General features: G+C 39.1%; 1 protein-coding gene across 6 annotated transcripts in view; it reads right to left on the bottom strand.

Moving 5' to 3' along the window:
* Window positions 1-12,276, bottom strand: part of atp11a (ATPase phospholipid transporting 11A) — a 141,783-nt gene that overhangs the window by 69,551 nt on the left and 59,956 nt on the right. For all 6 annotated transcript variants that reach the window (XM_008107006.3, XM_062977282.1, XM_008107007.3 and 3 more), the window contains exon 2: window positions 4,337-4,459. In XM_008107006.3, the coding sequence (XP_008105213.2) occupies window positions 4,337-4,459 (123 nt within the window). The remainder of the gene's footprint in view (window positions 1-4,336; window positions 4,460-12,276) is intronic.

Below are 12,276 nucleotides of genomic sequence, written 5' to 3' on the forward strand. Positions count from 1 at the left end.
GCAAAGAAATGTGCTGATATCAATTTTCTCAGCTAAAACCCCAAAGTACTTTCAGATTTGGTTAACAGGATATAATATTACATTTGGAAATGATAAATGAATAAACAATAAATGTTACCATGAGTTTATTGCAATAAGCATTCATGGGCTAATAGTATTTTTGAAGGGGTATTGGCCATGCAGAAACTAAACCCGTCATTGGTTCTTAGTGGTCTATATTGGCTTGGAGATCTCTGTCCTTACTTTATCTAATAGCTTTGCTTCTGGAAGTCAGGGAATCAAAAATAGAGTAAAAACAGATAAAAAGCAACAACTAATACGGGTGATTCCTTGTTCTCTAGCAATGAGGCAGTGAGGCCAATGTTCAATGTCACTGGAGGTCAATATATCATATTTATTTGGAGTTATCATGGTAACATAAAACTTCAGTTTAGTATGTAGAAATACAGGCATCCAAAGAAAAGGTACATACAAGGTTACCATGGCAATATGAGGATAGCAAATTTAAGCTTTTTAGGTATGAATGGTTATTAGTTCTCATTCTCTGCAGTGCTATAAATCTGTAGACAAAAAATATTATTTAAAATGAACACATTTTTTGCCCCCAAACAGCTACATCCTTGTTTGGACATATAAACGAAATAGGTTTAACATTTAAATAACCCACTAAAACCAAAGCAAACTTTAGTTGTTTCCTATGTCTCTTGTATTTTCCTTCAGCTGTCAAAATATATATTATAATATGCTTATTCCTATGTACAGAGCCATTCATAGGTATATGAATGGTTCTGCTGTATGCATGGGGCAAATGCAACTGTACGATGCCTGAGCTATAGTTTCCAGATATGACAGACCTACATGTTCTACAAGCCAATGGATACTCCACCATGAACATCAGAAGAGCTGTAAGGCCAAGAACAAGCCATGAGTGTAAAGACAAAGATCCACCCAGAGGAAAAGTGTTCTTACTATACATCAAGGGAACCACTGACCGCATAGGCAAACTGATGAAGAAACACAACCTACAAACTATCTACAGACCCACTAAGAAAATCCAACAAATCCTCTCACCTCTGCAGGAGTCTACCGTATACCATGCAGCTGTGGACAAGTCTACATAGTGGCCACCAAACGCCGCAATGCCCAAACATGAGTCAAAGAACATGAAAGGTACTGCAGACTAACTCAACCAGAGAAATCAGCCATAGCAGAGCACTTGATGAACCAGCCTGGACACAGTATATTATTTGAGAACACAGAAATGCTTGACCAGTCCAACAACTATCATGTCAGACTACACAGAGAAGCCAGTGAAATCCACAAGCATGTGGACAACTTCAACAGAAAGGAGGAAACCATGAAAATGAACAAAATCTGGCTACCAGAATTAAAAAACTCCAAAATCAGAACAGCAAATAAGGAGCAGCACTCTGAAAACGGAAGAATTCCAGATAGGAATCAATCAAGGGCAGCTAACACCCCTGAACAAAAGATTCCCCCAGGCCAGGATGCGAGGCTTGGAAGGCCATTTAATGCTAACAAAGATGATTAATTACAACATTCACACTGGCCTCCAACAGACTGTCACGCCCAAGGCAACGGAGCACTAAGAACCGACACACGGAGGCCAAAAACTATCTAATATCTTTATTAAGGAAATATATAAGAATAATAAAAACAAGTAGGAAATGAAGTCCAGTAAAAGACCTTTCAGGGAAGGTCAAATATAGTCCAAAATTATATTGTCCAATATTTTATATTAGAGTCCAAAGTTATAATCCCAAACCGAAACACACTCTATTTACAAGCAATAGAGTGGGGAAACGTCCAAAGATCTTTCCAAAGTTCAAAGTAAGTCCACGACAAGAACTGGGAACAAGGCTTGATACTAGAAACAAGGTCCAAGGCTGGAAGCAAGGCAAGATAGTTCTTGAATACTTGGCTAGGCAAGGCAAGGGAACTGGAGTTGCAGACTTTGCGAAGTCCACACTTGGCTAGAAACACGAAATCACTCCTGAAGCTGATCTGTTGACTTCGCACGGAACCCTCCGTGTCGGGCACTTTTAACTAAGTCCCATTACCCTGCAAAGCAGGTCTCCAGAGCTTCCTTTCCCAAGGGAAAGGGAAGCGAAACACATCTCCCTCCAGATGCGTTCCTCCCTAGAATTTCCTAGGGGAACATAGCTAATTAACGTCTTGTTTAGCTGCTAATCTCAAGCTTCTCCGAAAATGCTCTTTTTCACCCCGACTCGCAGCATAGGACTGTTTTCTAGCAAAAGGAGGGGAGGCAGTGGGAAAGGCCTGCTCAAGGTCTTCCTTAATGGGCTCTTGGGTAGAATCATCAACAACAGGCATCTGGAAACATTCAGTCTCTTGCTGAGCCGGCAAAAACCCCATGTTTTCGTCATCATCAACCACGATGGCGCTGGGATCAGAACTCCAAGGCCCATGGGACATCACACAGACAAGAGTTCTTCCCCCCACCCAGGAACTTCTACAGATATATAAACCTTCCTTGCTTAGTTTCTCCGTACCTCACAACTTCTGAGGATGCCTGCCATAGATGTGGGCGAAACATCAGGAGAGAATACTTCTGGAACTAGGCCATACAGCCCAGAAAACATACAACAACCCTGTGATCCCAGCCACGAAACCCTTCAACAACAGACCTACATGCTCTTTCACTGCACATACAGCCACAACACAGTATTTTTTTTCTGTGTCAGGAGCGACTTGAGAAACTGCAAGTTGCTTCTGGTGTGAGAGAATTGGCCATCTGCAAGGATTTTGCCTAGGGGATGCCCTGATGTTTTGATGTTTGTACCATCTTTATGGGAGGCTTCTCACATCCCTGCATGCAGGTGGAGGTGATATAGGGAGCTCATCCGTACTCTCCCCGGGTTGGATTCGAACCGGCAACTTTCAGGTAAGCAACCCAACCTTCAAGTCAGCAGTCCTGCCAGCACAAGTATGTAACCCACTGCACCACCAGCACAGATGCAGTATCCTTTCTACACCTGGCAAAAGCATTGAAGAACAACTGCATGTGTAAATGCCAAAAGCAGCAACAGGCATTAAGCTCCAGTTCTCTTTGCAGCTGGGTAGAAGATGCCAAAGGATTCACATGAGGCACTCCAGGAAATGTTCACTTTAGAGCCAGTGCATTAATATTAAACCAATAAAAATATTAATCTGATAACTTTACAATGTTACAAGACAATTAGAAAATGAATTATAGAATCATTGTTAGCACAATGGTTTTAAATATTCAAAATCAAGTAAAATGACCGAAAACTGCACCTAAGTGACAACTCCATAATGAAATAAATGCAGAACACTCACTTTTTATCTAATAATTATTACTCATTTTAAACATCATTCAAAATAATATATTTTGAAAATTGTTGAAAAATTAATTAAATAGGGGTAAAAATTAATGTCACATGATAATTTTCAGGTTGGACTTTCACAGCTGGACGGGTCTCAGGCAGAGGGAGCTATGGGTCTGGCCTTTGCCATGGTGCAGCACTAATCAGATCATTGCCTCCTAGAAAAAGAAGGAGATGGCAGAACATTCGCCTAGCCTGACCACATGACTAGAGGAGTCTATGGGGTCCTAATTAACTGTATTAAAATGGCTTTTAGGATTAGACACTCATTCCACCAACATTTTAAAGAGCTTCTACACTATCCTTGCCTCATGTCCCTATAACTTTTGGTTACAAAATTGCTCCGTGCTCCACCGATTTATTTTTGTTTCTCTGGATCTTGATTTATGCATGTCTGTTTAACTACCACCTATGTCTTCTCATCTTCATTCGCCTATTTTGGTCTAATCTGAACCTTCAAACTAACTGACCTACAGGGCCTTAGCAATGGGAGAAGAATGTTAATCTGAAGCAAGATAAAACTTGCAATCCATCTTGTCCCTTAGTGACAATCACCATAGATAGCCAATTTTTTTATGTTGGTCACTATGATATTATGGTAGGAACAGTGCAATGCTCCATTCATATGTTTTAATACAAATCTATTATGCTATATAGCAACAGCAAGTCAGGTTTTATATCAGTTTACCTTTGTACAGACCAGAAGCAATTTGATAATTACACATTTTAAAGACAGAAAGCAAAGTTAAGGGTTTTTAAAATCATAATGTCTTTATAATCACATCTGCTGTTAAACAAGGTAGCTCAGGAAGTGGTGGGAAGAAATAGAACCATTGCTAAAAATAAAAAGTAGCGAGAGATGTCGAAAGTATTAGGCAAATTGTGCTACAAAGCTAGAGAAAGAGCACATATGCGCGAGCGCGCGCACACACACACACACACAATACCTTTGAGGAAACTATTCTGTTATCTGGATATCGCTGTGGAATGTATGCCTCAGCACCTGGGGGAGGTTCGCGATGGCCAACATAAATAGTTCGATTGTCCACCCAATTCTCTTCTCCAGTACACTGTGAAAGAAAGAATGTGTCATTTTAGTTCAACCAGTAGTTCTGCATAGATATGAGTCATGCATTGAATTGGGTAGCCCTGTCTCTCAGCATTACTTGATCCTTCATTCTCATACAGCTGTCAAAACCCTGTCCCCCAAGTCCCTGCCTATCTACTCCTGAGGAACACTGAGATGACACATATGAATGAGTTGTCAAAATCCTGCCTCTAATTGCCTTCAATAAGTCCTTCCCCTACAGCGATAAAGGCGAGCTCACACAATTCAGATCTCTTCTTCTTAAAGATGGAATTTACATTTTGTCCTCACATTACTTTAGAAAAGGGGAAGAAAAAGAAATGCATAGACCATCTCTCTGAATACTGTGTGTAATCCAAACAGTCCTATAAAAAAACTGCTAAATTTGCATGCGGGTACATGAGTTTCCCCCCTTCTTCTTCACAGCCAGGAATTGGGGTCCACTTCCAAAGTTTCTCCAAGTTTAAGAGGTATGTGAAGACACTAGAATACTTTTAAAAAAAGAGAATGACCAAAAATCTTTGGTCTTTTGGGGTACTGAACATATCTGTTTATTTGTTCAAAATACGTATACATTTCCTCTAAAGGTAGGTTGCAAGCAATAATTAAAACAATATGCATAATCTTTTGTGAATTCAGAAACCTTGAAAATATATGTAACATAAATAAACGTGTTAACTAGCATGCAATTTTTGGTTCCAGTGATACCATGCTGATAATACTGACAACAACATCAAGACAGCACTATAACATACACAATACACTACAAAAGAGTAGCAGAATATATATACAATGTGTGGCAAAAAAGTAGGAGCTACCTGTCTCATAAGAAGCCTGAAGAATTCATCTGAAATCTCTAGAAGTACATTCTGATAACAGGGTGAAATGTAGTTAGATCAAAATCTTTCCTGTGTGAGCACCCTGTAATTCACCCTGCTAGACACAGATGGACTTGATATCCAGAGGTTCATTGGACCCCGCCCCATTGGCATCAGCACTAGCCTTATACAAGGTAGGTTTGAGACAAAGAGCTCCTACTGATAAGAACTAGACAAAGGGAGGGATATAGACCATGAAGTGAAATTGCTTGATTGTCTTTTAACTAATTGAGCCTGACAATGATTGAGTGATGCCCCAAAAGGGTGGCACAGCACTGTGAAACTATAAAAGCAAATGTACTGTTACAGCTCGGGTCCCTCCATTTTGGGGGCACCACTGGAGCTCCAGTTCTCTGCATTTTTCTACTTTGTTTTGGTTTTCAAAATAAAGCTTTCTTTCTTAGAGCAAGAAACGCCTGGTTACTTTGCTGTGCCTTTTAAGAGATTGGGGTGACACCTGGATTCCAGTCGGAGAGAATCCAAGTAGGATTATTATGATGAGGGAAGAAAGTTTTAAATTCACATACTGCCTTACCACAAACCAAACCCTATCATTTGAATATTAAATGGTGATAATGCATTTTGACATACTGTGTTGTTTAATTCATAACTACCTTTTCAGGAACTGTACAGAAGCCTATTCAGAACTAATGGGTATTAAACTTACACAGCAAACTTGTTCTGATATTCTGTATTTCCTTTTCATAAGAATTTATACAACCATCAAGCATTGTGAAATATGCTTTCTCTATAGAAATGCCTAATTTTTTCTAGTGACTTTTAATATTTGAAGTCTCTGTCACTGATGGGAAAAGGCTGCTTAGTGTCTCATTTTGGTTCTGCAAAGTCAAGGAAGGGTGATTTGGGGTGACGACGGTAGTATTTGCAGAAGGTTGGACTCACTCCTACTATATTTACCAAGATTCAAGCAGAAATGCTTGTCTACATAAGCATCCTTGTTCCTATTCTCACATGCTCCAAATAGGATTTCACGTATCAATAAGGGAAATAGAGATACTCAGTTCCTGATTTGCACCACAACAAAAGGGTAGGCAGGTAAACCGGTTGCTGTGGACCAGGTTTGTTCGCACTCAGTCAGAAGAGAATGAGTCATAAAAGGATTAATCAACTAAATCTGGAGCTGCTGTGGTGAACAAATGAACTTGGTTCATGATACTGAATCTGAATAACCATCCTGAGCCTGTTGTACATGAGGCAAGGCCATTCCAGGTGTCTCACCCTGAGCTCAGTTGCTTCCACAGCATTGCAACTGCCTCAACAAGAAACATGCAAGAAGAGAACCTATAGGAAGGAGAAAAAAATACTTCGTGTCATCCCAGAGGACTGGCATGTTTGATTCACCCTTCTCAGTGGGGTGGGGAGACAAAGTCAACACTAGCAGCTTATGCTTTCAAAAAATGAATTTATCCAATTTGTGGCTTGCAAAATGTTAAGTGTGGACAGGGACTGCAAGTATCAGATTCTTTTTTGCATTATACAGAAATCAATGTGTGTAATTAAAATTCTGCATACTTGGAAATGCATACCAGTTGTTTGTAATTATTGGGAGACAGTGTTGTGGGGGGAAGCATATATTAAGAAAAAATGTGTAAATAAGTGCGTAGTTTAGGAGAAATGCCGACCAAAAAATACAGATTTTCAAGCAGGAACAAGAAGAAAAGTTTGTAACCTGATACAAAACAAAATCTGTAAAAAGATACGGTCTCCTGGCACATCATTTTCTCACACTCTCCTGGTGCGAAGAGGAAACCTATGGCAGCCAGGTACATTTTCTTTAAGTTTTTAAGGTAAATTTTGGGCTTGGGAGAGGGGTGGGAATCATCTCACACATTTGGGCTCCAGGAGCCTAAAAGGTGGGAAATGGCAATGGGGACTCACCCCTGGGTAGTCCCAGGATTGCCCGGTAGTGAGTCCCCACAGACTCAATACCTCATTAGACCCTGGCCTTTCAGGAAGGCCCGGATCTAATGGGGTATCTAATTAATTCGGAACAAACCAGGGAAACCTTGGTTTGTTCTGAATTAATTTGGTGTTACCGTAGGCGTCATTTGGAACCATCTTCAGTAAAACCAAGACAGGTCCCGGGATATGGGCCCTTAGTCTGAAGTTTGTTTGTTTTTGTTTTTTTAACTTAGTGCCTCACTTGGAATTTTCCATGGGCCTATGACCACCAGCCTGCCTTATTCTGTGGGTTCCAGTTGCTGCCAGATCAAAGCTCTGTGTTTGAGCTATGTGGATCTGAATGAGAAGGACTCAGGTCCTGTCTAATTCCCAATAATGTCAAAGGGGCACAACAGAATATGAATAAGGAATAAAACTGGGCTCAGAAGCAATGAAGCTTCTTGTTAAGGAACTTATTTAGAGAAATGCCTTTGATTAGCTAGCTCTAATTCCAATTTGAGCCTAGGGATGAGAACTGAAGTTAGTCATCATGCGTGACTACAAAGAAAGTCATCAAAGAGGATTATGCATGTCGATTCTAAAACTTTCACCCACAGCCTCATGTTCCCCACATTTAGTAATATTAAGAATTCAATAAAGCATTGGACTTGTATGTGTGCACTCACATTCAATGAACCAAACATTTTCCATCACAGCCTTATTCAAAAAAGCTATTCTTTTATAATTCTCTTCCTGAAACTACGTAACTAATTAGAAAATCAGAACACTAGATTTTACTATAATATAGAGCCAGTGTAGTGTAGTGGTTAGAATATTGGACCACAACTCTGAAGATCAGGATTTGATTTCCCACTTGGATATAGAAACCCATTGAGTGACCTTGAGTGGGTCACACATTCTCAGCCCCAGAAAACCCCATGGTAGAATCATATTCATAATGACCGAAAGGCACACAACAACAACGTATGTTGACATTCCAGATGTATTCCAGATATGAATTTGTAACCCAGAGTTACAGATATGTAAATGCTCTATCTAGTCATGATCACAATTGCCACAACTGTAAATGTCTCTCCAAAACACTTCACAGCCAACAAGAAAAAGAGATCTGTTCAGGTGCTGACTGGGGGTGAAGAGGATGTTTTCAGGTTCCTCTCACCAGCAAGCAAAGCTTTAAAAACGTCATGCGACAGGGGTCCTAATTGTCACAGCCTTGATCACTGGAGGGAGAGGACTAGAAATGTCATCAACTTCATTTCCTGATTTGCAGTTGAACATACCTCCTTCACTTAATGTAGTTACTTTGTAAGATCAGGTTAGGTGGTTGGGCCAGAAGACATTTCTTGTGTTATGCATTCAAAATTAAGGAGTGAATGTAGCACACTATTTCATAACAACACAAGAGAGAGAGAGAGAGAGAGAGAGAGAGAGAGAGAGAGAGAGAGAGAGAGAGAGAGAGAGAGAGAGAGAGAGAGAGCGCACCAATGGATCATTTTCTTTTCAACAACTGTACTGTCCTTGATTTTCTTAAAATCCTTTCCTAAAAAGATTGAGAAAAATAAAGGAATGCAGCTAAGTGGTCAGTGCAGTTAAGTATATCCATTGCTTTATATGCAATAACTTAAGCCCATTAAAGGTATCTCTAAGAAACCATAAATAAACCTAAGCACTATGAGTTTCTAATATTAAACTAAAGCTCAATGTACCGAAACCCCAGAGTCATTGGCACATCAATGAGAAAGCATTACTAATGCTCTTTTCTCACTTCAGCACTCTCAGCAAATACAAAACCTCCAAACTGGTGAAAGATCCATTAAGCTGTCTTCAATGTGGATATAAAAGGACATCTTCAAGAATCTTATCTCCAAAAGTGAACAGTGATTTGTATATGACTTTGTGTCTTAGTTTAAGGACATGAAAGTGTAATGAACAGAAAACTTTTGAGGCATGACGATATGTGAAATATTCACAAGTAATACCAAGGCTTGATCAGCTTGGTTATATTTCAAATTTTCAAGGGATCCTTGCTTTTTGAAACATAAAGGAAGGAAATAAAATAAATTACACAGACTAGATTCAACTTTCCAGTGGTACTTCAAGAGACAGTTTGTTGTAATAAAAGCAGTCCAGAGTCTTGTGATACTTTTTAGGCTGAATAGTTCATGGCCTACCCCATAAAACAATGCTACATAAGGAAGACTCGCAGATATGGTCAAAATGCAATATTCCACTCTTTCATCCACACAAAAACCTAAAAATAGGCCACAGTTATGTCCATTTTACAGTCTGAGACGTAGCAGCTTGCTCAAGGTTGAGTAGGGATTGGTTTTCAAAGGTTTAACTCTAGGCTTCAGATCACCCCAGTTTAACTGACAAAGTACTATGGAATATTTTGAAAAGGGGATGTGCAAAAAAGAGAGGGGAAGGGATCAATCAGTTTTGTTTCATTGATCCGACTTCAAATACCTCATTTTAGGTCAGGAAACACAACTGTCTTTATTGAAAATACCCTTGATGCTAGGTTACCAGATACATCCAAATACTTTTTAAAGTTAGCTAATCTAGGAAATGAAGACATCCGTTGTTTAGTTTAGCTGAACAGTGGACATTTTATAAGGTTGAAAAGCACATCGTAATTTTCTTTTCATCAAAAACTTTCATGCTCCTTTAAATCCACCAAGCAGGGCCTTCTGCAACTGGGTAGTAGTGTGGATGAGTTTGTTTTGCGTATGTATAGGATGAACTAGTAAAATATATGATTGAAGTACCATGATTACTTTCTGAGATATAATGATTATTGTAATACTGTTCTATGTTATCCTACAAAATTATATAAATTGCCACTACTAGTATAATTTCTGAGTACGGTACATGCATTTTCACCTAATGATACTGAAGTGCCACAATTTTTCACAGCTTCAAGGAACAAAGCTACATATTATTACACATCTTTGTTAAATGGTATTTATTTAAAAAGCTAAAGGGCTGCTTCACACTTAACAATTACAGTGAATGATTTTTTCACAAGTTCATCAAATACTGGACTAAATATTTGAAAAACACAGACTGTGATCATGTGTTTTCCTTCCAAAATACGTTTCAGTTTTATTCTTTAAATGTTTCTGCAGAGCATGCATGTTTTTCAGTTCAATATAATTCTTGTACTCACTAGAATAGTTGTAATATCTATCATTACTTGTGTAGCATCTCGATTCTTTTGAGAATATCACATACACTATTTCAGTAATCCTTACATCAGCCTGACATGGTTTGCTGTTAACTGATGTGAAGTTGATTTAAATTTACAGTGATGCTATGAATGAGAGATCCTTAATACACTCTGCTTTCCATAGATATATGTATACACTACATAGATTTTGGTGATAAAATGAAGTTTGTCTGATCCACTTGTCAATTAGAAATCATTTTGTCTTTCTATATTCTGTACTTACAGTGGTCGCTCTTTCTGAATGTAAATTAAACATTAGGACAATCAAATATTGTGGTTCCCACTTTTCTTTTAGAGTGACTCTAATCAACCATGGTCCTTAATTTGGGAATCACTGCTTTTTTTATAAATTATGCCAGGGTTTCCCAAACTAAGGCCTGCAGGCCGGATCGGACCCCCCAGCTCTACACTTTACACTACTGCTGCTATTCGCACCCTGCCACTATAACCACCCTCTTCTTGCTCTTCAACTCCAATTTCTGTTCCTTTCCTCTCTCTAACTCCCTCCAAAATTGATTCTCTCCACCCCTTCCTGCTTCTTTAATCTCCTTTCCTTTACTCTCTCTCTATTTTGCCATCCAAAAGGAGAGAATCCATTCCACCCCATTTGTGCTTCCTCCAAAATGGGGGGTAGGGGGAGAAGAAGAAAGAAAATGAGGTAGGAAACAAAGAGGGAAGGACGAGAAGAAAGGGATAAAGAAAGGTAGGAAGGAAACAGAGAGAGAAAGAATCCAGAAGTGTGGTGCAGTTGGTTGAACCTCAGACTGTTGCTCAGAATCCACTGGATGCCTTTAGCCAAGTCACACTCTCTCAGCTTCCTGTGAGTCTGAAACAATTTGAAGATGCACAAAAACAACAAACTATAGTCCAGCTGGGCAGCTGCCCAACAGTCTGAGGGACCATAAACTGGCCCTCTGTTTAAAAAGTTTGAGGACCCCTGGTTTACGCAAAGACTTTGCTAAAACCTATCAAGTACAATCTGATTTTCTTTTAAGATCTTTGGGTATATACAGTATCCAACAAATCTTTGGGATATGTTTCCTAGTGACTCTTCTTTTCCTGAACTGATCTTTGACATCTGACATCTGACACTACTTACTTTCTACTCTTTGTTGTAAGCAAAGAAAATGCAATGGTCTGATGTTGACAGCAATCCTTGGTTTCACACTTCTTGAGAACAAAAATATACGGTATATAAAGTGGTTTGAATCTCTGGACCATTGTCTTGTTTTCCATATTTGATGGCAGAGTTCAGTTAGAATTTGAATGATTTCTATCTTTGGGTTCTAAAACATTCTTATTGCTATGTCATCTGGTCCTGGTGATTCGTTTCTAGGCTATCATTATCTTGCCAAAGGAGGGGAATCCAGAAAATAGCAGTTAGCCTAGTACTATCCAATACATCCATAATGTACAAGATCTGAACCATGCAATCCTAGATGCTGTGCAATGAGATACTGTATAGTAGAAATTCAGCCTAGCACCAATATAACCACAAATTATATTTTTAAGTACTTGCCTGGGAGACAGGCTGAAAACTGAATCTGAATGGAATATAAGAACATAAGAAGGGCCATGCTCGATCAAACCAAATGCCTATCTAGTTCTCACAGTGTCTAACTAGTTGCCTGTGGGAAGCTTAAAAGTCCTTCTACATATGTTTCTCAGCAGCTCACATATAGAAGCATATGGCCTCTGTGTTGGAAGGAATATATATTCATCATGACTGTTAGCTAATGACAGCTTAATCCTCTAAAAATTACCAGTTTC

Source organism: Anolis carolinensis, chromosome 3 (genome assembly GCF_035594765.1).
Source record: "Anolis carolinensis isolate JA03-04 chromosome 3, rAnoCar3.1.pri, whole genome shotgun sequence".
NCBI lineage: Eukaryota > Metazoa > Chordata > Lepidosauria > Squamata > Dactyloidae > Anolis > Anolis carolinensis.